This window comes from Tamandua tetradactyla, chromosome 2, assembly GCF_023851605.1.
Source record: "Tamandua tetradactyla isolate mTamTet1 chromosome 2, mTamTet1.pri, whole genome shotgun sequence".
Classification (NCBI taxonomy): domain Eukaryota; kingdom Metazoa; phylum Chordata; class Mammalia; order Pilosa; family Myrmecophagidae; genus Tamandua; species Tamandua tetradactyla.
The window spans coordinates 202,169,044-202,187,901 of NC_135328.1; the positions used below are offsets into that span (position 1 = coordinate 202,169,044).

Genomic DNA, 18,858 nt, shown 5'->3' on the forward strand with positions numbered 1-18,858 from the left:
CAGGTACTTTACACATATTAACCTCATTTGAGTCTCACGACCATTCTGCAAGATAGTTATTCATTCATTCACCCATTTTCAGCTTATATATTGAAGGCCCACTTGTGTGTCAGGCACTTTTCCTAGGGCCAGGGATACAGTGAGAAAGACACGCAAGCAAGCATCCGGCTGTCTTGGACTTTATCTCCAATTTACAGATAAGGAAACTGAGTTCCAGAAAGGAGGCTTGCTAGTGAGGAGAGCGACTTGATTTGAACAAAGGTTTGTCTAATTCAAGTCACCTAACTGTCACTCAGCCTCATGTGTGGGTGGCTGAATTTACATTAAGGGACGTCAGGACCCTCCTGGGGGGCAACACTAGTGATGAGTGAGCAAAGGGGTACACGTGAACCCCAAATCCAGAAGGCTGGGGTGAAAGAAAGCACTCAGCATTCCTGGAGTCCCAGAGGTATTGGTGGAGCTCTCATTTAGCAAAGTTCTGTCGGGTACCAAGCACCGTGCTAGAGGGTTTCCATTTCCAGACTGATCTTTACAATGAGATGGCAAAGTAGGTGTTATTCCTCACTGTACAGATAATAAAACCAGAATGGTAAAATGACTTGTCCAAGCTGCTATAGCTGGTAAGTGGTGGGACTGGAACAGAAGCCCAAGGATACCTTGCTCACCCCACAAGTCTGCCTTAGGCAGGGTTTAGGGAGCCCATTTAAGTGTCTTCTTGCTGGGCTAGAAGCCCATTACCTCATTGCTTACGTACAGACTCACACCCATCCTTCTCAGGGAATGTATGGATTTGAGTCCTGGAAAACCCTTCTTAGATTGGGTCAGAAGAAGAGGGAGGCCAAGTGTTCTCCCCACCAAAGATGCGATAAACACTGGGTCCAGGGAGGAAGGGAGAGAAGCAGGCGAGCTTAGAGAGGGGCTTTTAGGTAATGCAGAAGACTTAGATGTTGTCCCCAAGGCTTTAGGGAGAGTGATGGGCACAGCATTGCTGGCAGCCAGAGGCCCCAGGAGGAAGCCAAAGAAGCTGTGCTCCCCGGGCCGCGCTGCCACCGCCTGCCCCGACACAGGCACAGGTTTCTGCTCAGCCCCCATTGAAACTGCCTGTCCCCCTTTAGACCAGACCCTCCTCCACGTCGGGGGTCTTGCCTTATTCCGAAGGCGCGGAGTAGATGCGAATGAATGAGACAGGAGAAGCGTTGAGGTGCGGGAGGTGTGTGGCCAAGGTTGGGAAGAAGGGACCCACAGCCATCACTCAGGGAGGGGAGAAATTTCCACCAACCGTGAAGCAAGAAATCACTCCCTCCCCTCCCTCAGCCACGCCCCATATACTTAAGACCCCACCTTGGAGAGAGTAGGGGCTGGATCAGAAGTGCTAGGGGTGGGAGAGAGATAACTGCAGACTCATTTTTATTTTTCACGTTCCTTCCACCGTCTTCGTGAGGTCTAGGTGCCCTGTCTCACTGACTCCATGTTCCAGAAGGGGAATCACATCGAGAAGTGGGGCGTCTTCCCCAGGGCCCCCCTCCATCTCGAAAGAATTAAGATCAGAATCCTGGCAGCTGGGAAAACCACTCCCCACGCACCTTCCAGACACCCAGGCTTGAGCCCTCACATTCTTTCCACATTGAAGGGGTAGAGCTGGGCAGAGGGCTTGGAGGCAGGGGGGTGGGGACGCGGCTCAGCTCCACCTGTCGCTGCTGCCTGAGCAGTACTAGCGGGACTGGCCGTCCCTCCCTCTCTTTGCCCTCCTCCCCCACAGTTCTCATCCATTGTCACCACACTGTCTCAGCACTGCTATATTTAAGACCCGTGTGGGCTCCAGGAGCACATTCTCCTCTCAGCGCGCACAGGGCCGAGGACGAGAAGAGGCCAAGGACCTCTCACTCCTGGGATCTTCTCTCCAGAGACTCCTGAGTGGGCACCGCTGCTTCTGTGAGTCACCTCCGGGGGCTCGGACCCCAGAAAAGTGGTGATCTGTGTGTGTGTGTGTGTGCACGTGCATGTTCACGCATGTGTATGTGCATTTGGAAAGGGGCCTGCAGGATTTGGGAACAGAAAGCAGACACATGCTTAGGCAGCACCCCAAGTAAACCAGAGGAGGTCCTAGAAACTCCCGGCCTTGTCCACTCTTCTGTGTCTTCTGAGCTGGGTCTTCTCAGCTGGTCCTTTATGATGTGAATGCTGCAAAAAAAGAAAGACATTTGGGGACGTCCTGGGAACTGGGGCAGGAATGGGCAAGCACAGGGGTAGGATGGCAGGTCCGGCAACCTTAAAGCAAGGCTGGCTGAGCCCTACTTGGCCAACCCAGCAGGCAGAGGAGGAGGGCAAGCACCTCGGATCCGAAACTTAGAGCCGGAAGGGATTTCATCCAGTAGCTGGGGTTTACTGGTATGCGGCCGAGGCCTGGAGAGGGGAAGGAGTTTCCTCAGCTCATCAGTGGCTGGGTCACTTTGGGCCTCTCCGTGGCTGGTTGGGGAAGAACACAGCGCTGCCTGTACAGACAGACTGGGCAGCATGCGTCTGCTCCCCACCCACTGAACGGACCTCGCCGCCATCCATTCGCTGTGGGGCCTCAGCAAAGTCACTCAACCTCTCTGTGCTCCTCTTTTCCTCCTGAGGGAAGGGAGCGGCCTCCTTGTTCTTGCCTTTTGAGGCCTGGAAGGAAAGTGGAGGGCTGGCTCAGAAGGCCGGGGGGCAGGACCTCTGGCTCAGGGCTTCGAACTCCCAGGAAAGGGCATGGGGGTTGGTTTCCCCTCCTGGGCACACATCCCGCTGACCCCTCCCCAGCAGGCACACACAGCATTTTGAAAAGAGAGTACCCTGGTCCTGTGGGAAAAGGGCAGGGGAGGCTCCAAACCTGTCCCTGGCTGATCCTTAGCCTCGGTCAGTGCTTTAAAAAGAATCAGTGGCTCATTGGCTGGACCTGGGGGTCTGGCTGCTCGAGGCCCAGGAGGTCAGGGACAGCACCAGGCCCAGGACCCGCTGTGCTAATCAGGAACAGAGCACCCCAGGGCTGGGAGCCAGCGGCTGACGCCAGGAAATGTTAACCCTCAGCTGCCAGGGCTGGGGGGAGGGGGGCAGCTCCCTCTACCCAGGATGGTCCTCTTGAGCTTGAGGAGGGAAGAGCAGCTGTGAGCAGGGTGGGGCTTCTCTGGGCACAGAGAGACGCTCTTCCATCCGGGAGGGGCTAGATGTGAAGTCAAAGAGATGGCTGGTGCCAGCACGGCCAGCTGAGATTATAAAGGGAAGCCAAGGATCCCTTTAGGGGCAGCTGTTCGCTTCTGCCAACCCCATGCAAGCATCTACTCCCTCTTTCCTGGTGTCCACAACCCCCATCCTTCACAGCAAATCCAAAGGGAGCAAGCATTCAGGACTTTGAAGGAGTAAATGTCCACTAAGGTTGACCAAGATGGCCTTGGCACCCCTGGAACCCCAAAAGAGGGTCCTTCAGGCCATCCCCCATGCCTTGTATTTAGAGACATGGCTCCTGGGTTTGTCTCCACACCCAGCTCAGAATGCACTCAATACACACACACACACAGAGCCACCCACCCCAGCAGGCCCCTCAGGAGCCAGGGTCAGTCGGAGGCAACAGACTGCTCCTCGCTTCCTTCAGAGGCCTACCGGCCAGAATTCCTACCCAGGGGAGGTATGAAAACTGCTCTAGCCGTTCCACCGACGGCGCTTCCTCTAGCGCTAGCTCCCACCCTAGAGCTTTAGCATCAGAGAGACGCTCAGAGACCTGGAAGTAACCTGGGGCCCAGCCCTGGGAGAGAACGTACTGCCCAGAGGCAGCCAGCTCGGTGGCCTCCCGCCCTCCTTACTTGTCTCTGTGTCTGTGGATTCATGCCCTGATCCCTGACCGTCCCGTACACCGATTTGATCCAGCCCTACTGGGTGCCATCTGGGGACCTGGACCTGAGCCTCGGGAGGGCCTGCAGGTGGTGATCACTTTGTGGGAGGAAAGGCTGTGCCACGGACACACAGAGGTCCCGAGGGCTCAGGAGCCAGCCCGCCCCCCGCCCCCACCCCATCCATCTGTGCAACCTTCGACAAGGGGTTTTGTATCGGGGAGGGATACGAGTCTATTTGAAAATTCCTAACATGGGGCCAGCATACAGTAAGAACATGCTGGAAGCCTTACAATCTCGTTTAGGAGTCAAGATGCACAGATACGAAATAGTTAAATGGCCAGGAGAGGCATTTTCTGAATCAGAGCTAAATCATAGCATGCTTATAAAAGCACAAAAGCACTTAGAGGACGGCGAGTCCTAGATGGCCTGTGTAGCGCTGACCGTGTGCCAGGTGCTCACCTTTACAACAACCTGGGAGGTTGGTAGAAACTCCATGGGTGAGGAAACAAGCCTGGGCAAGGCTCAGAGGGCAGGCTGAAGGTGGCCTCTGCCGACTGGGAGGACATCATCCCACCTCACATCATAGGCACAGTCCTTAGACGTGACAGTGTTCAGTGACTCGTCGTTTGGGGAAAACTGAGGCCCAGAGAAGGCAAGGCCTTGCCCTAGGTGGCACAGCGAGGGAAGGGCAGGGCTGCAGCTGGAAGCCAGGGTGCATTCCCTGCTGCAGGGCTCTGCACGCTCAGCTCGGGGAGGACACAGGGTGGTACATAAGCCCGAAGCCTGCCCTCCACCACCCTGGGCAGGGCCCTCTCCCGTGCGGGGCCTGTTTCCCCGGCTACCCCGCAGAGCTCCCAGAGCTGTTGGGAGGATCACTTGGGGCGGGGATGGGCAGATGCCTGACTGTGCACCTTGGCCTTGGCAGGTGGTCGCCCCTGGTAGCCATGACTCTGCCTCACAACCCTGGGAGTGCGGGGGGGCCCCGGCCCCTCCAGGCTATGGAGGTCCACAGGCTGGAGCACCGCCAGGAGGAGGAGCAGAAGGAGGAGCGGCAGCGGAGCCTGCGCATGGGCTCCTCCGTGCAGAGACGGACCTTCCGCAGCAGGTGGGGGCAGCCACGCTGGAGACCCTCCCCAGCCACTGCCTCCGCCCCAGCCCCCCACGCCGAGTGGGGGATGGAGCGCTGCCGCGTGCAGCCCTAAGTCTGATGGGGAAACACAGCCCCGTTTCCTGGAGCTCTTATTCTGGGAGGGGCAGGCACAGCCCTGCCCTCGGGAAACCCCAGGCTGGGGTGTTGGGGGGGCCCACCCTGACGCTGAAGTGGGTGGGGGGAACCCTAACCTCAGGGAGCCCCAGCCAGATTCCAATCCGGCAGGTGCCTGTTAACGCCCCTTTCCCTGGGAGCAGCGAGGAAGAATACCAGTTCAGCCCCGAAGACTACGCCCTGGCAGCGGCCCTGGCTCTGACGGCCTCCTCAGAGATGTCTAGGTGAGTCGGGCGACCTTTCCAGAGAGCCCTGGGTCAGGAAAGGGGCCATCCCGTCCAGTCCCCTGCCTCTGTGCTGGGCACCCACCTGAGCTTAAGTTACCTGCTCAGAGTGACCCATCCAGAATAAGAGGCCAGGCCAGGATTCAAACCCGGGGCTGTCTGACCACAGAGCCCACCCTACCACCCTCTGGTGAGATCTGCAGGCAGCACCATCCCCAGGGGACAGGAGGGGGGCCTCCTGCTCACCAAGGGGCTTCACATGGTGGAAGGGGGGCTGGGATGGGGAGAGCAGGAGCAAGTAGCTCAGCCCCAAGTTTTAGATGCCACCAAGCAAGAGACGGGGAGCCAGCGTCACAGCATGGGAGGCAGCACGGGCTCGGGGCGGTGCCCTGAGCTAGGGGGCTGGGTGCTGGCCTGGCCGGGCCCGAGCCTCAGTTCCCTGGCCTGTGAACTGGGGAGACTCATCCCTGACCACCTGGCTGTAATGAAAACAAGACGAATAAAAGAATCATCACAAAAGCTTTGCAAACTGTAACAATCAATAACGCGAAGGACCCTTGCGGGGTGTTTGAGGGACTAGGGAAGATTCAAGGTCGTTCTTGTTCAAAAGAAGCTTCGAAGTGCAACCGGCTGTGATGGCTGCGAGCCTGGAACTGACCAGGAAGCCCTGGGGCCTGCCTGCGCTGTCCCGGCCCTGACAGCCTCTGTCGCCCTAGGGAGGCCCTGCTGAGGTGCCAGACCACTGTGGAGCTGGAGGAGCGCGGGCAGAAGCGCGTGGGCTTCGGCAACGACTGGGAGAAGATAGAGGTCGCCTTCCTGCAGACGCACCGCCTGCTGCGCCAGAGACGCAACTGGAAGTTGCTGAGGCAGCAGGTGAGGGGTTGGCCCAGGAGTCCAGCAGCCCTTGGTCCTGGGACCACCACGCCCATTCCACACTGCCCGCCTCCCTACCACGCTCTTTTCAAGAGGCAGCTGGAGGTCCAGGAAAGAGTCTGGGCTCTGGAGTTCAGCCTGGGTTGGAATCCCAGTGCCGCCACCTTCTAGCCATGTGACCTTGGCCAAGCAGCTCAACCTTCCTGAGCCTCAGTGTTCTCATCTGTAAAACAGATGCAGGTGTACCAGCTGCCAGGGCTGTGGTGGGAATTAAATGAGGCTTGTAAAGCGACTCTCCCAACACCTGGAACACAGAAGATCCCCCAGGAAATGCTATTCCTGGCAAATGGGAGAGATCTGAAGCCGCCCTCCGTTTCCCCTCCCTGGGGTACTGATATTTAAATAGGACTTTTCAGTGCCAAGCACTGTTTTGAATGTTTTTCACATGTCAACTCATATAATGCTCACTACAATCCACATGGGAGTGGAGGGTATTATTATCACCCCCACTTTACGGATAAGTAAACTGAGGCACAGAGCTATTGTGCAACCTGCCTACGGTCCCACAGCTAGTAAGTGGCAGAGCTAGGCCTGGACTCCAGGCCAGCTGGTTCCAAAGCCCGTGCACTGCCCACTGTGTCACACTGCCTCTCAGCTGGTGGTAAAGGGGGAGCTCCAGTCCCTGGGCATCTCTGCTCAGAACCTGGGCACCGGGGGAGAGGGTGGTGGCAAACAGGGAGGACAGGTGGCCCCTGGCTCACAGGACCCCTTCCCACTTCCAGACAGAGGAGAAGGTCCGAGCAGCCAAGGAGCTGAGGGAGCTGTGTTCTGGCCGGGGGCCTTGGTTCTGGATCCCACTGCGCTCCCACGCTGTCTGGGAGAACACCACTGTCCTGCTGACCTGCACCGTCCACGGCTCCCCTCCACCTCAGGTCACCTGGTAAGCCATCAGGGTGAGAGGGATAGGCCTAGCCCCGGTCACCCGGTGAGTGGCTGGGGTGGGAGGGAGGGGTCCTTCCTCTGCCTCTACTCTCCAGGCCCCAGGGTCATGAGGAATGTAAGTTCCTTACAGCCCATCGTCTCCCTTCCAGGAGCCCAGTTCTTCCCCCAGCTCTTGCTGCCTTGGGGAAGCTGGAGACCAACAGACCCCAAACCTACCGCTCACCACCACCACCTGCCATGCCCTGCCCAGCCCCCAAATACAGCGGCAGCTGCAGAGGAGGTTCAGGCCTGGATTATTCTTAGCTGCCGCCCAGCCAGCCTGGGGCTGGAAGTCCAGGCCCCTGGGGAGTCAACGCTTGTAAAAATATGATTCTGGAGGCATGAGAAGGCAGCTGCTCTGAGCTGGGTGGCTCTGGGTTGGAGGATGGCAGGAGGCAGGAGTGGGACTGGGGTGTAGGAGGGGAGGCCAGGGGGAGCAGGGTCCTACAGTGAGAAGGAGCTCAGGCCTGGGCTGGGACCCCATGTTCCAGGCCTACAGCTTTCTCTCCTAACTCAGCATATGGGTTCAGCTAGGTCTTGCAGCCTCTCTGGGGCTGCCTCAGTTTCCTGCTCTGTAGATGGTGCATGACCTCCTGTCCGGCTTGCCTGCCCTGAGGATTTAGCGCCACTACAATGTAGAGGCCCTTAGAACTTGAGCTGGGAAAGCAGGAGACCCCACTTCTGAGAGTGTAGCCATAGCAGAACCACAGAGCTCAGGCTCTGCCGAAGAGGGAAGGGGGAAGGCGGGGGGAGTCCTCAACTCGTTCTGGTCTCAGTCCTGCACCAAGGAGGCACATCGTTCCTCCTCAGCCCTGAGGTTGAGCCGCTGTTTACCAAGATCCCGCCTCATCCAAAGCCCATCGCCAGGGACTTGGGGGGCAGGGAAGGGACTTCCTCAAACATTTACCAAGCGCGTGATCTGTTCCAGGCCCACAATCAGGCACTGGGACTCAGAAATGAACCAGACATCATCTTGCCCTCAATAAGCTCTCAGGCCAGAGAAGAACTATGGGCACAGAGAGAGAATTACATTCATGTTTGATATTTGAGATTGGAGGGGACAGGGTGAAAAGGAGGATGTGTCCAATCCACCCTAGAAGGATCCAGGAAGGCTTCTCAGAAGAGGTGACATGTAAGCCAGATGTTGAGTAATGCACAGGCACGGCCTAGTAGGAGGGAGAAGTCAAGCACACACGTTACCCAGAACCCAAAGGAAAAAAGCAGTATCCTATACTTGAATCCACTTTACAATTAGCCCAGCCCTTCTCTATCACTCTCTCGTTTAAGCCTCAAGGCCACCCATTGTCCATTTCACAGCTGAGGCCATCAAGGCTCAGGGAGACAGTGTGAATTGCCTGAAGTTGCACAGGCAGCGGGAGCCGGCAGTCAAACTCGGACTTCCTGATTCCCAACCCGTAGCTCTTTCCACTGGCCTGTGATAGTTACAGTTTGTTTTTTCTTAAAACACACAAACTACTTCAGAAATCAGAGAACTAGGAAGCTCTTAGCCCAGGAGCCATCAAGGAAGGGGGTGCCCGAAGGGAGTTGGCCTCGGAACGGGTCATTGCAAGGGGGCATTCGTTCCAAACAGTGTGCCAGGCCCACCTCCAGCAGAGGGACTGGGTGGCCCCTGGTGACCCCGGGCTTTGGGGGTCTGGTTTTCCCTCCTACAACCTGCTGGGCCCCGGATGGCTCCTGACACCCGACCTCAGCTAAGCGGGCGTCAGGGCCTCAGCTGTCCGGCCCCGCAGCCAAGCCCGGCCCTCCACTGGCACTGAGACCTGCACCTAAGCCATTCCGTGGGTGCCCCTTGGGAGGGGGGCTTGTTTCCACCCCTGCCAACAAGGTTGCCACAACAAGGAGCCGAGCATTCCTTCCACGGGGCGGAAGCCAAGGCCAGACCAACTCCAGCCGGAGGGACTAGGTGGTCCTGTCATCCCTGGCTTTGGGGATCCGGTTTTCCATCAGCATCACCTCAGGGCAGCTGCGACTTGTCCCTGGGTTGCCCCTGGAGGTTCTGTCCAGGCCCTGGTAGAGGCCCAGCCCCAGGGTCAGGAGGAAGACCTTGGTCCCCAGGGCTTGCTGGTGAGTCCATTCACTCAGCAGTTATTAAGCACCTCCTGAATGAATACACAGGCTCTGAGAGGACTCAGACACACAGCGAGCCTGCAAGGCATTTAGGCTCTAGTGAGGGAGGCTGGAGGCACACACAGAGCACTGAGCAGGCACCAGAGGGCTTGTGAGCTGAATTAACTTGAAGCAGTGTCCCTAAGAAAGGAGGAGGCAACCTGACGTTGGAAGGCTGAGGAAGGATTTTTTCTAGTGCTCTGCAAAGGAGGTGGGCTTTGAAGGACATGGAGGATATTCATAGATTTGGGGTGGGGGGGGTTGCATCTTGGCAAAAGGACAGGAAAGCCTCCAGGCTGGACGTTCAGGGAACCCCAAGCTTGGGCCAGGGGTACAGGAGGGAAAATGTAAAATGCACTGAGAAGGTGGGCTGAGGTCACATGGCGGGGGAGGGCGGAGGACCTTGACTGCCAGGCCAAGGAATCCTGGAGACGATGGAGAGGCGGGGAGGACTCCAAGACCATGGGGGGCCTCTGAGGAAACTGCTGAGCCTGGGGTGTCAGAAACCCTGCACCCCAGACTCCTGGCTCTCAGGCACCATCAGGACAAGGCCCGGTCTGCCCCTGCTCACCCCGCAGTCATGGGTGGAGGCCGCATTCTAACTGACAGTGGTCAGGCTCCGTCTCTCAGGCCAAGCATCCTCAAAAAGTAACATCTGGGCGGGCCACGGTGGCTCAGTGGCAGAGTTCTCGCCTGCCAGGCCGGAGACCCGAATTCAATTCCTGGTGCCTGCCCATGCAAAAGAAAAAAAAAAAAAGTAGTATCTAATGCCAAAATTAGCGAGGAAAAACAATATTTAGAGAAAAAATTATATGGGCTCTGAGCCAGCACGGGGCTGGGCCCCTCACCTCAGCCTTCACTCAACAGTAGTTTCTGGCATTACTGGCTGCCTCAGTGCCGTCCACCCGGCAGGGGCCATCAAGGGCCTGGCCACACCGGCGGGAGACTGAGGCCCAGAGAAAAGCCAGATGAGAGTCGAGGTCTCCGGTCACCCAGGCTGTGCCCAGAGCAGCAGCTGCTCTTTCTTCCAGGAAGGGCAGAGGCTGGCCAGGCTGAGGAGTCTGGAATGTTCCCGACAAGGTGTGGGGTGAGCTGGAGAGCTGGAGAAATGGGGTGCCAAGACTAAGCACCGCCCTCCCTCCTTTCCATGCGGGGTGCGGCCTGGGGCTGGGTGGTGGGGCCTGGCGTGCCTTCTGGTTGCCATGGAGACAAACAGGCTGGCGCGGAGGGAACCAGCGGTGGGCTGAGGCAGGGTGCCTTCTCTGGCTCAGGCCTCCTCTTTATCCTCAGCCATCACCACCACCACGGACAGAGATGCGTGACCCTATGGACGGTCCGTTCAAACGCCTCAGGGCTCAGAGGCCCAGAGAGGGGGACTGACTTGCCCAAGGTCACAGAGCGTTCTGACAAGAGTCTAGGCCGCCGGACCCTGACCCCACAGGCCCCCAGAACTCACTCCCCGGCCTAATGGGCGGTGAGGAGGGGCAAGGCCTCCTCCCTGCTCAGTCTGCACAGCACAGCAAGGAGGAGACCCCAGAGTTTACAGACAACAAAGAGGGGGTGTCCAGGGTGCACAGGGTGGGCTGACCCGCTGGGCCACCCATGGAAATCACCTGGGGAGTTTTGGAAAATTCAAATTCCCGGGTGCCCCACTCAGAGAGCTGATGGAATTGATCTGGAATGCATCCTGGGCCCGGAGAAGTTTAAAGACCCCTCAGAGGATTCTAACGAGAGCCAAGATAACTGCTGTCCTGTGGGGTGAGCAAGAGGGTAGGGCTCAGGGGTGCCTTCCTTGGCAACCCCCCTCTGATGAAAAGCAGGGCGCAGGCCTGGTGTTCTAGTTTGCTAGCTGCTGGAATGCAATATGCTAGAAACAGAGTGATTTTTGAAAAGGAGAATTTAATAAGTTGCTAGTTTATAGTTCTAAGGCTGAGAAAATGTCCCAATTAAAGCAAGTCTATAGAAATGTCCAATCTAAGGCAACCAGGGAAAGATACTTTGGTTCAAGAAGGCCGATAAAATTCAGTTTTTTTCTCAAGTGGAAGGGCACATGGCAAACACAGTCAGAGTTTCTTTCTCATCTGGAAAGGCACATGGTGAACACAGCATCATCTGCTAGCTTCTTCTCCTGGCTTCCTGTTTCATGAAGCTCCCCGGGAGGCATTTTCCTTCTTCATCTCCAAAGGTCACTGGCTGGTGGACTCTACTTCTAGTGGCTATGTCGTTCTGCTCTGCTCTCTCTGAATCTCACTCATTCTCCAAAATGTTTCCTCTTTTATAGAACTCCAGAAACTTGTCAAGACCCACCCAAATGGGTGGAGACATGTCATCACCTATTCCAGCTTAACAACTATTCTTGATTAAATCACATCTCCAGGGAGATGATCTGATTGCAGTTTCAAACATACAGTATTGAATAGGGATTATTCTGCCTTTATGAAATGGGATTTAGATTAAAACATGGCTTTTCTAGGGGACATACATTTTTTCAAACCGGCACACTTGGGGACCCCTGGGGAGGCCCTGCTGAGGGAGGGAAAGCTACTCTTAACGGGGGGGGGCCCTCTGCTCTGCACCCCCCAGCAAAGGGGGATGGACGCTTGAGCACCTGCAGCGCGGGGCCCCAGGCAAAGGCTGCGCACACCAGGTCCCATGGAATCCTCTCCGCAGTCTGCAAGGTCGGAGCTGTCGGTGCTCCCATTTGGGGGCGACTGAGTTTCGGGGCAGCAGAAGTGCTGCCCAGGGGGGGTGAGCGAGCAGCATGATGCTGCAGCTACAGTCCAGGCCTGAGAGGCTCCACATCCTTTCGGCCGGGAGCCACACGGCCTGCCACAGACCCATGTCCCCACAGGTACAAAGATGACATGCGAATCAATCCCCGCCTCTTTCCCGCTGGAAAGTACCGGATCAAGAACAACTACGGGCTGCTGACCCTGGAGATTAGGAGGTGAGACGGCGAGCCCCAGAGGGACTCGTCACCCCCAGGCCCCAGCACCCCCAAAGCCAACGCAGAATCCCGACCCCTTCCTTGGAGCAGCATTTCCCGAGTTTTCCTTGCCTGCAAAATTACCTGGGATGCTTGTTAAAATACTAATTCCTGGGCTCACCCAGCTTCTCCCAAGATTCAGGTTAGGCTGGTCTAGAGCGGGGGGGCCAAGAATCAGTGTTTAACACCCTCCCCGGGTGATTCTGGTTCCTTGCACTACACCGTGAAAGATTCAGACTCAGAGGCTGGCAGCCAGCCCTGGACGCTGAGTTGGGCGTACGGGAGGAGTGCCTCACTGGGGGAGGGACACGTACGCACGAGCAGGCAAGAGGAACTAGTTAGAGGACGGCCCCTTGCTTGTTGGATAGGCCTTTCTCAGAATGGAGAATTCTAGGCAAGGTTTGAAGGAAGGGGCAAGTGCATGGCAGGAGGCTATATGGGAACATAAAATTACATTCCCCCCAAAAAGTGTAAATATGAGATGCCACATACTGAGCTCCACCCAGGAGCTGAACTCTATGCTAGGTGCTTCGTTCATATCATCGGTAATCTTCCCCACAGTACTTCAAAGGAAGCATCATTGTTCCCATATTACAGACGGGAACACTGAGACTCCAAAAGGTTAAGAGGCTCGCCCCAAGTTGCGCGGCTAGTACGAGGCAGGCCTGGGTTTGAGCCTTGTTCTCTCGATCTGGGACTTTTCCAATATACCAAACCCTCCACCTGCTAGCTGCCACCTGCTCTGGGTTTCAAAGACACTAAGATAAATACGATATTGATCCTGCCTTCCGAGCACAAAATGGGTCATAATGACATAAATGCCTGACCATACCAGGCCACGGTAGGTAGGTGGAACAGTCAGAGAAGATGTGCAGGTCCAGGAGAGCCTCGAGGAGCAATTCCCACCCGGAGCGATGAGGGGAGGCATCATGGTGCCTCCTGCTTGCACATCCCACCACCTACTCCCTTCGTCACCTGGGATAGGGGGTCCAGAAGTTGTCTGCCATCCCACGGGCCCCTGGAATGGAGCTGGTGTAGTCTCCACTGGGAACATGACAGAATTGGCCTGGCTGGTGGTGAGACCCAGGCCTGAGAACCAGGGTACCTGAGCATCCAGCCCAGTTCTTCCACAGAGCGCAGTGTGCCCCGGGCAAGTCCATCCCCTGCTCTGTATGGAAGGAGGAAGTTCCTGCTACAGGATTCTGATTTGGAGGTATTGCTAGGGCAAGAGGCAATGCCAGGGAGAGGGCTCGTTGCCTTCAAGGCAGGTTGAATTCCATTGCTGTGTGACTCTGGGCAAGTCTCTGAACTTCTCTGGGCCTCCAGAGTCAGTTCTACAATGCATATGGCACATGATATTTTCAAAGCACTTTCATCTGAGGTAGTTTAAGCTGGTATTATGATTCCAGTTTTTTCGGAGGAAAACAAGGCACAGAGAGGTCTAGTGGCCCCCCCAAAGGATGCAGCTTTTCAAAGGTGGGGCCTGAACTAGAGCCCGAAGTCTCTGCTTTGTACCCTGAAGGCCTCCTGTGAATCCCAGCCTTTCCCTCCCCAGAGGGGGCCTTGTGTTTCCATGGGTCCCAGCTCCCCCTCTCCTTTCCAGATGCACTAAGGACGACTCAGCCACCTACACCGTGGTGGTGAAGAATGTCTTCGGCCAGGCCTCCTCCTTTGCCAAAGTCCTCGTCCGCAGTAAGTCCCCCCGTCCCTCCGGGCCAGGCTGGGCCACAGCACATCCCAGACCAACACCTGAGGATATAGGTCTGTGGTCAGCCTCAAGGAAGGGTCCCTGGTACCCAGGGGTGTCTGGCCTGATGGCAGGTGGCCAGGGCAGAGACCGAGAGTCTCACCTCACTGGGGCCCTGGAAACAAGCAGGCGGGAGTCTCCTCCTGTAGACAGGCACAGGGAGCGGTGCCAGGGAGGCAGGGGAGAGGCAGGATCAGCCACCCCTGTGGGTTGGCATAAGATTGATTAGGAGGAAGGGGAGGAGACCCGGCGTTTTCTGCGCCTCCCTGTGCACCTAGCACACTTACGAGTCATCTCATTTCGTCTGGAGCTAGTCGGTGGCAGGGCTGGGACTTACTGTCTGTCTGCAGGGCCACCATCAGCATAGCGGGATGTGGGAGGAAGAATTAGAAAAAGGGACCTGAGTCGTGTCCTGGCTCTGCCACCGACGAGTTGCGCGAACCGGGCAGGCCCCTTCTCTGAACCTCGGTTTCCTCATTTCTTAAAGGGGGGCTCCTAGGCCCGCCGTCAAATCCTCCTGTTAATTAAATGAGATCCTATGGATAAAGCTGATTTGCGATGACTTCCCGTCTCCTTCCTAGGACCAGAGAGGAGAATTCCAGGGGGGCCACACCGCGGAGAGCCTCTGTGCCCAGGAGAGAGAGGGAACGCTTGCCCCTCCCTCCCCACCACCCTTACTCTCTCAAACACGCACGCACAGACGCTCTCCCTCACACACACAGGGGCTCCCTGGCAGCTGTCTGGGCAACAGTGAAGCTGGAGTCCAGCGCACCCTCCCTGTCTCTCATCAGACCCTTGTTAAACTGTCCTTCACAGTCCTCTCCACCCCCCGACCTGTTCCCCAAATAGCTCTTGAGTGGCAACTGTCCCACTGCCAGCACAGGCTCTTCAGGCAGAAGTGTGAGCTGTCCCCATAGCTGAGCCCAGGGTGCACCCAAGGTCAGGCACCGGAGCCCTGCCCCCTTCTGACTCCCTCCCCCATCCTTCCCCTCATTTTGTCCAGATCCCTGTCCTTCCCACCACCAAGGCCAGCAGCCCCGGGACCCCCCAAGTTCTTCTTGGCCCCCAGCCTCCCGCTAAGAGCATCTCCTCATGGCTAGTACAAGCCCCTCCCCTGCTCTCATCTCCATAGCAACTGCGGCGGTCCTAGCAGAAGCCCTGGGCTGGCGGCAGGAGCCCTGTAACCCTGAGTCCTCCGTGACCCTCCGAGTGACCTTGGGTAGCCTTCTGTCCCTCTGGGCCTCACTCACGGAAAGGCCTTTCCAGGGAGACAGTGTCGGGTCTGGAACTGGGCTGCTGGGGCGTTAGCTGGGTGACCCGGCCTCAGTCGCGTCATCCCCATGGGAGGACACTGCGGGGCTCACCAACTGGGCCATCGTGAGGGTTAAATGAGTAGGTACGCGGCACGTGGTAAACACCAAGTCAGCCACAGCTGTTCTTTATTCCCTGCGGGTCTGTGCCAACGCGACCTTGGATTTCGCCCTCTGGCCCCCCACTGCTGTGGGCTCTCCCTGAGCCCCCCAGAAAGCCCAGAGGCTCCAGGGATGGACTCCGGCTCGGCCTCTCGGTAGACAGTGTGTGACCCTGGAGCGCGTTTGGGCAGAGAAGGAGCCCCCCTGCTCTGAGCAGGCCCTTGCTGAGGTCTTTATTTATGTGGACCCCCCACCACCAGGTAGAAACCATTGTCACCACTCTCTGACGAGGGAACTGAGGCACAGAGAGATGAAGGAACGTTCCCAAAGTCACAGCATGCGCCGCCAACAGACCAGGACTCGAACCCAGGCCCTAAGCCCAAGCCTCCAAAGCCTTGTAGGAATGTGGGGTCTGAACATTCTCAAACTCTACTTGCTTTGTGCTTTCAGCCTACCTGGGGAAGGAAGCCGGCTTCGATTCGGAGATCTTTAAAAGTAAGGAGGGGAGGGGAGGGACGCACGGCCAGAGGGTGGTGGGTAGGGGTGGTGTCTGGGAATCCTTGTTCGGGCTTTGGCCTCCCCACAGCCTCATCCAATGTCCACAAAGGGCTGTCCACGGGGGGGTGGCCTATGAGCCCCCTGCAGATTAGCTGCTGGGGTCCCAAGGCGCCCCAGATCGGGTCCTTCACCACTGAGCCATCCCCTGTCCAAAACTGAATTAGAAAGGTCAATCCACGGCCCAAAAGACAGATGGAGGTGGCCCCCGGATGTCTGCTATTTGGGCCTAATCAGGTGTTTATTTAGAGAAGTCTCTTCCCCACACCCACACCCCACCTCCACCACCACCGCCAAACCAGGCCCCTCTTCTTGCCAAGACCATCCAGGAGCCATGAATCCTGTTTCCTGGCTGCTAAAGCGAATACCACACAATCAGTTGGCTTAAACAACAGGAATTTATTGGCTCACGATTTGGGGGCTAGGAGAAGCCCCAAAGTGAGCAAGGCCTGTAGGAGGGCTGCACACGGTCCCTGGGCCTTGGCTTCTCCATCACATGATGAGGCACATGACAGCATCTTCTTTCTCCTCTGGGTTCCATGGACCTCCGGTTTCTTGCTCTTCCTATGGTTTCTCCTTCCATGCCCAATTTCCTTTGCTTATAAGGACTTCAGCCCTCTGGGATTATGGCCTGCCCTCGTTCAGTTTGGGCACACCCTAACTGATAGCAACTTCAAAGGTCCTATTTACAAATGGGTTCGCACCCACAGGACCAGGGGTTGGCAACTCAACGTGGCTTTTGGAGGGGACGTGACTCCATCCCCAGCACTGACCCAGAGAAGTTGGGACACTCCAGGAGGGTCCTCATTCACGTCTGAGCCCCAGGCCCAGTCTATGCCCTGGACTGACCACCCCAGACCATTTCCAAGCCAAATTTCTATCCCCACCAGGACGGATGCTTGGTACCAACGTGGAGTTCACCTCGGTGCTGATGCCTGTCTTTGCCCGTGAGAAGGAACCCTTCTCCCTGTCCTGCTTGTTTTCGGAAGATGTGTTAGACGCTGAGCAGAACATCCAGTGGTTACGAAATGGTGAGGACACCCCAGTCCCAGCCCTGCATTCCAGCAGCATCCCCCTTCACCGCTCAACTCGCAGCCAGAGAAGCCGGAAACCAGAGAGGGACGAGCCCTTCACCACCTGCTCATCCCTGGGCCCTCAGGGGAGAGAGACTGAGTGCAGTTAGGAGGGTTGAAGTGGCGGAGGGAGGCAGGGGCACAGCCAGGCGGTGGTCAGAGCAGGCCAGGCCCCATCCACGGCACTTGCTCCACTCACCATGGGACTGCGGAGGCACCGTCCAGAAGGCATGTCAGCACAGGAGCACCCACAGCAGGTTATGGCGGTGGGGCAGAGTCAGGGTACGGGCCAGAGGGCAAACAGCTGCAGACTCGTGGGCTGGGAGACCTCTGGACATGTCGTGGGCCCAGCAGGGGATTCTGCCTCTTAGTCTTTTGAACCAATCTGGATTCAAATCCTGGCTTTGCCAGTTTACTTCCTAGCTGGAGAGCTGGGGCAATGAGAAGTGGCTCAGTGAAGGAAGAGGAGGGCAGTTGAACTGCAGCTAAGGGGCAAGGAGTACAGCCCCCCCCAGCACCCCCAGCTGTAGGCCAGGGGCAGAGAAGTGGGGAAGTCATAAGGAGCCCTGAGGAACAGCAGCAAAAACAAGGCTGAGATGTTCTCCAGAACCTGTTCCGGAAGGGAGGTTGCTGACAGGAGGGAGGGACCTTCACACGATGCAAAGAAAGGAAATGGCCCTGATCCTAAGAGTCCCTCTCTGAGCCCCCACCCCCTCACCCAGCCCCCACCCCTCACCCAGCCCCCACTCCCCTCACCCAGCCCCCACTCCCCTCACCCAGCCCCCACCCCTCACCCAGCCCCCACTCCCCTCACCCAGCCCCCACCCCCTCACCAGAGGGGAGCTCAGCTGCCACCTGGGCAAAGCCCTGGAGGTCACCACCTCACCCCCAAGCCGAGCCTCTGGCTATGGCCACGCCCTCCCCATGCTCTGGACCCCCGGGGGAACGTCTGCAGGTTCCCAGGTGAGGTGGAGAGCCCCCACCTCCTCACCCTGGGCTCCACCTCTGCAGGGAGGTTGCTGAGGTCCTCAGCGCGCCGGCAGCTCCTCTATGCAGACCGCCAGGCATCCGTGAGGGTGTCCCGCGCCCACAAGGAGGACGAGGGCCTCTACACGGTGCGGGTGCCCTCGCCTTTTGGGATCCGGGAGCAGAGCGCCTACGTGTTTGTGAGAGGTGAGGTGGGGGCTGGGGGCGGGATGGGGAGCCCCGAAGCCAGAGTGCTGCCCGCGACTGATTCGCCGTGGGGCCCTGGGCTAACCCCTGCCTCTGAGGCTCCACTTCCCAGCTAGAGAATGGTGTGTGGGCCAGACTCTCTCCAGGAGTCCCTGTGGCACCCTATGAACCCCCAAAAGAACCAGCCGGAGAGTCTCAGACTTGGTGGGGCCTGTGGAGGGAGGGCTCGGCGTGGAGCTGAGATAGAATTCTGGTCCCTGGTTAGGTTCTCCCTGTTAGCTTTTTGATCCTGATCTGGGTTCAAATCCTGTCGTTGCCAATTTACTGGCTGGTTGACCATGGGCAAGTCACTTTGCCTCTACGAGACTCAGTTTCCCCATCTATAAAATGGAGAGTTGCTATGGGGCTCATAGATTAATTATGACTTGTTCTGGGGTGTGGTGTAGAATGGGACCCTAATAAATAGCAGCCCTCACCCCAAATGCTGCTGTTTGGGGAGCAGGGAGTGCTGAATTCAGGACCTGGTCCTCGAGATCAGAACTGAGCCCGTGGGGAGTTATGGAGAGAAAATGCTGGGCAGGAGAGGAAG

The 18,858-nt window shown here is 57.4% G+C and overlaps 1 protein-coding gene across 1 annotated transcript in view; it reads left to right on the plus strand.

Moving 5' to 3' along the window:
• The first annotated feature begins 1,766 nt into the window (after positions 1-1,766).
• The window catches only part of MYOM3 (myomesin 3), a 49,197-nt gene continuing 32,105 nt past the window's right edge, over positions 1,767-18,858 (plus strand). The window contains exons 1-10 of the mRNA XM_077150820.1: positions 1,767-1,932; positions 4,780-4,959; positions 5,262-5,342; positions 6,059-6,215; positions 6,998-7,155; positions 12,175-12,270; positions 13,913-14,001; positions 15,919-15,963; positions 16,914-17,054; positions 18,108-18,269. Coding sequence (XP_077006935.1) covers positions 4,799-4,959; positions 5,262-5,342; positions 6,059-6,215; positions 6,998-7,155; positions 12,175-12,270; positions 13,913-14,001; positions 15,919-15,963; positions 16,914-17,054; positions 18,108-18,269 — 1,090 coding nt within the window. The 5' untranslated portion in view covers positions 1,767-1,932; positions 4,780-4,798. The remainder of the gene's footprint in view (positions 1,933-4,779; positions 4,960-5,261; positions 5,343-6,058; positions 6,216-6,997; positions 7,156-12,174; positions 12,271-13,912; positions 14,002-15,918; positions 15,964-16,913; positions 17,055-18,107; positions 18,270-18,858) is intronic.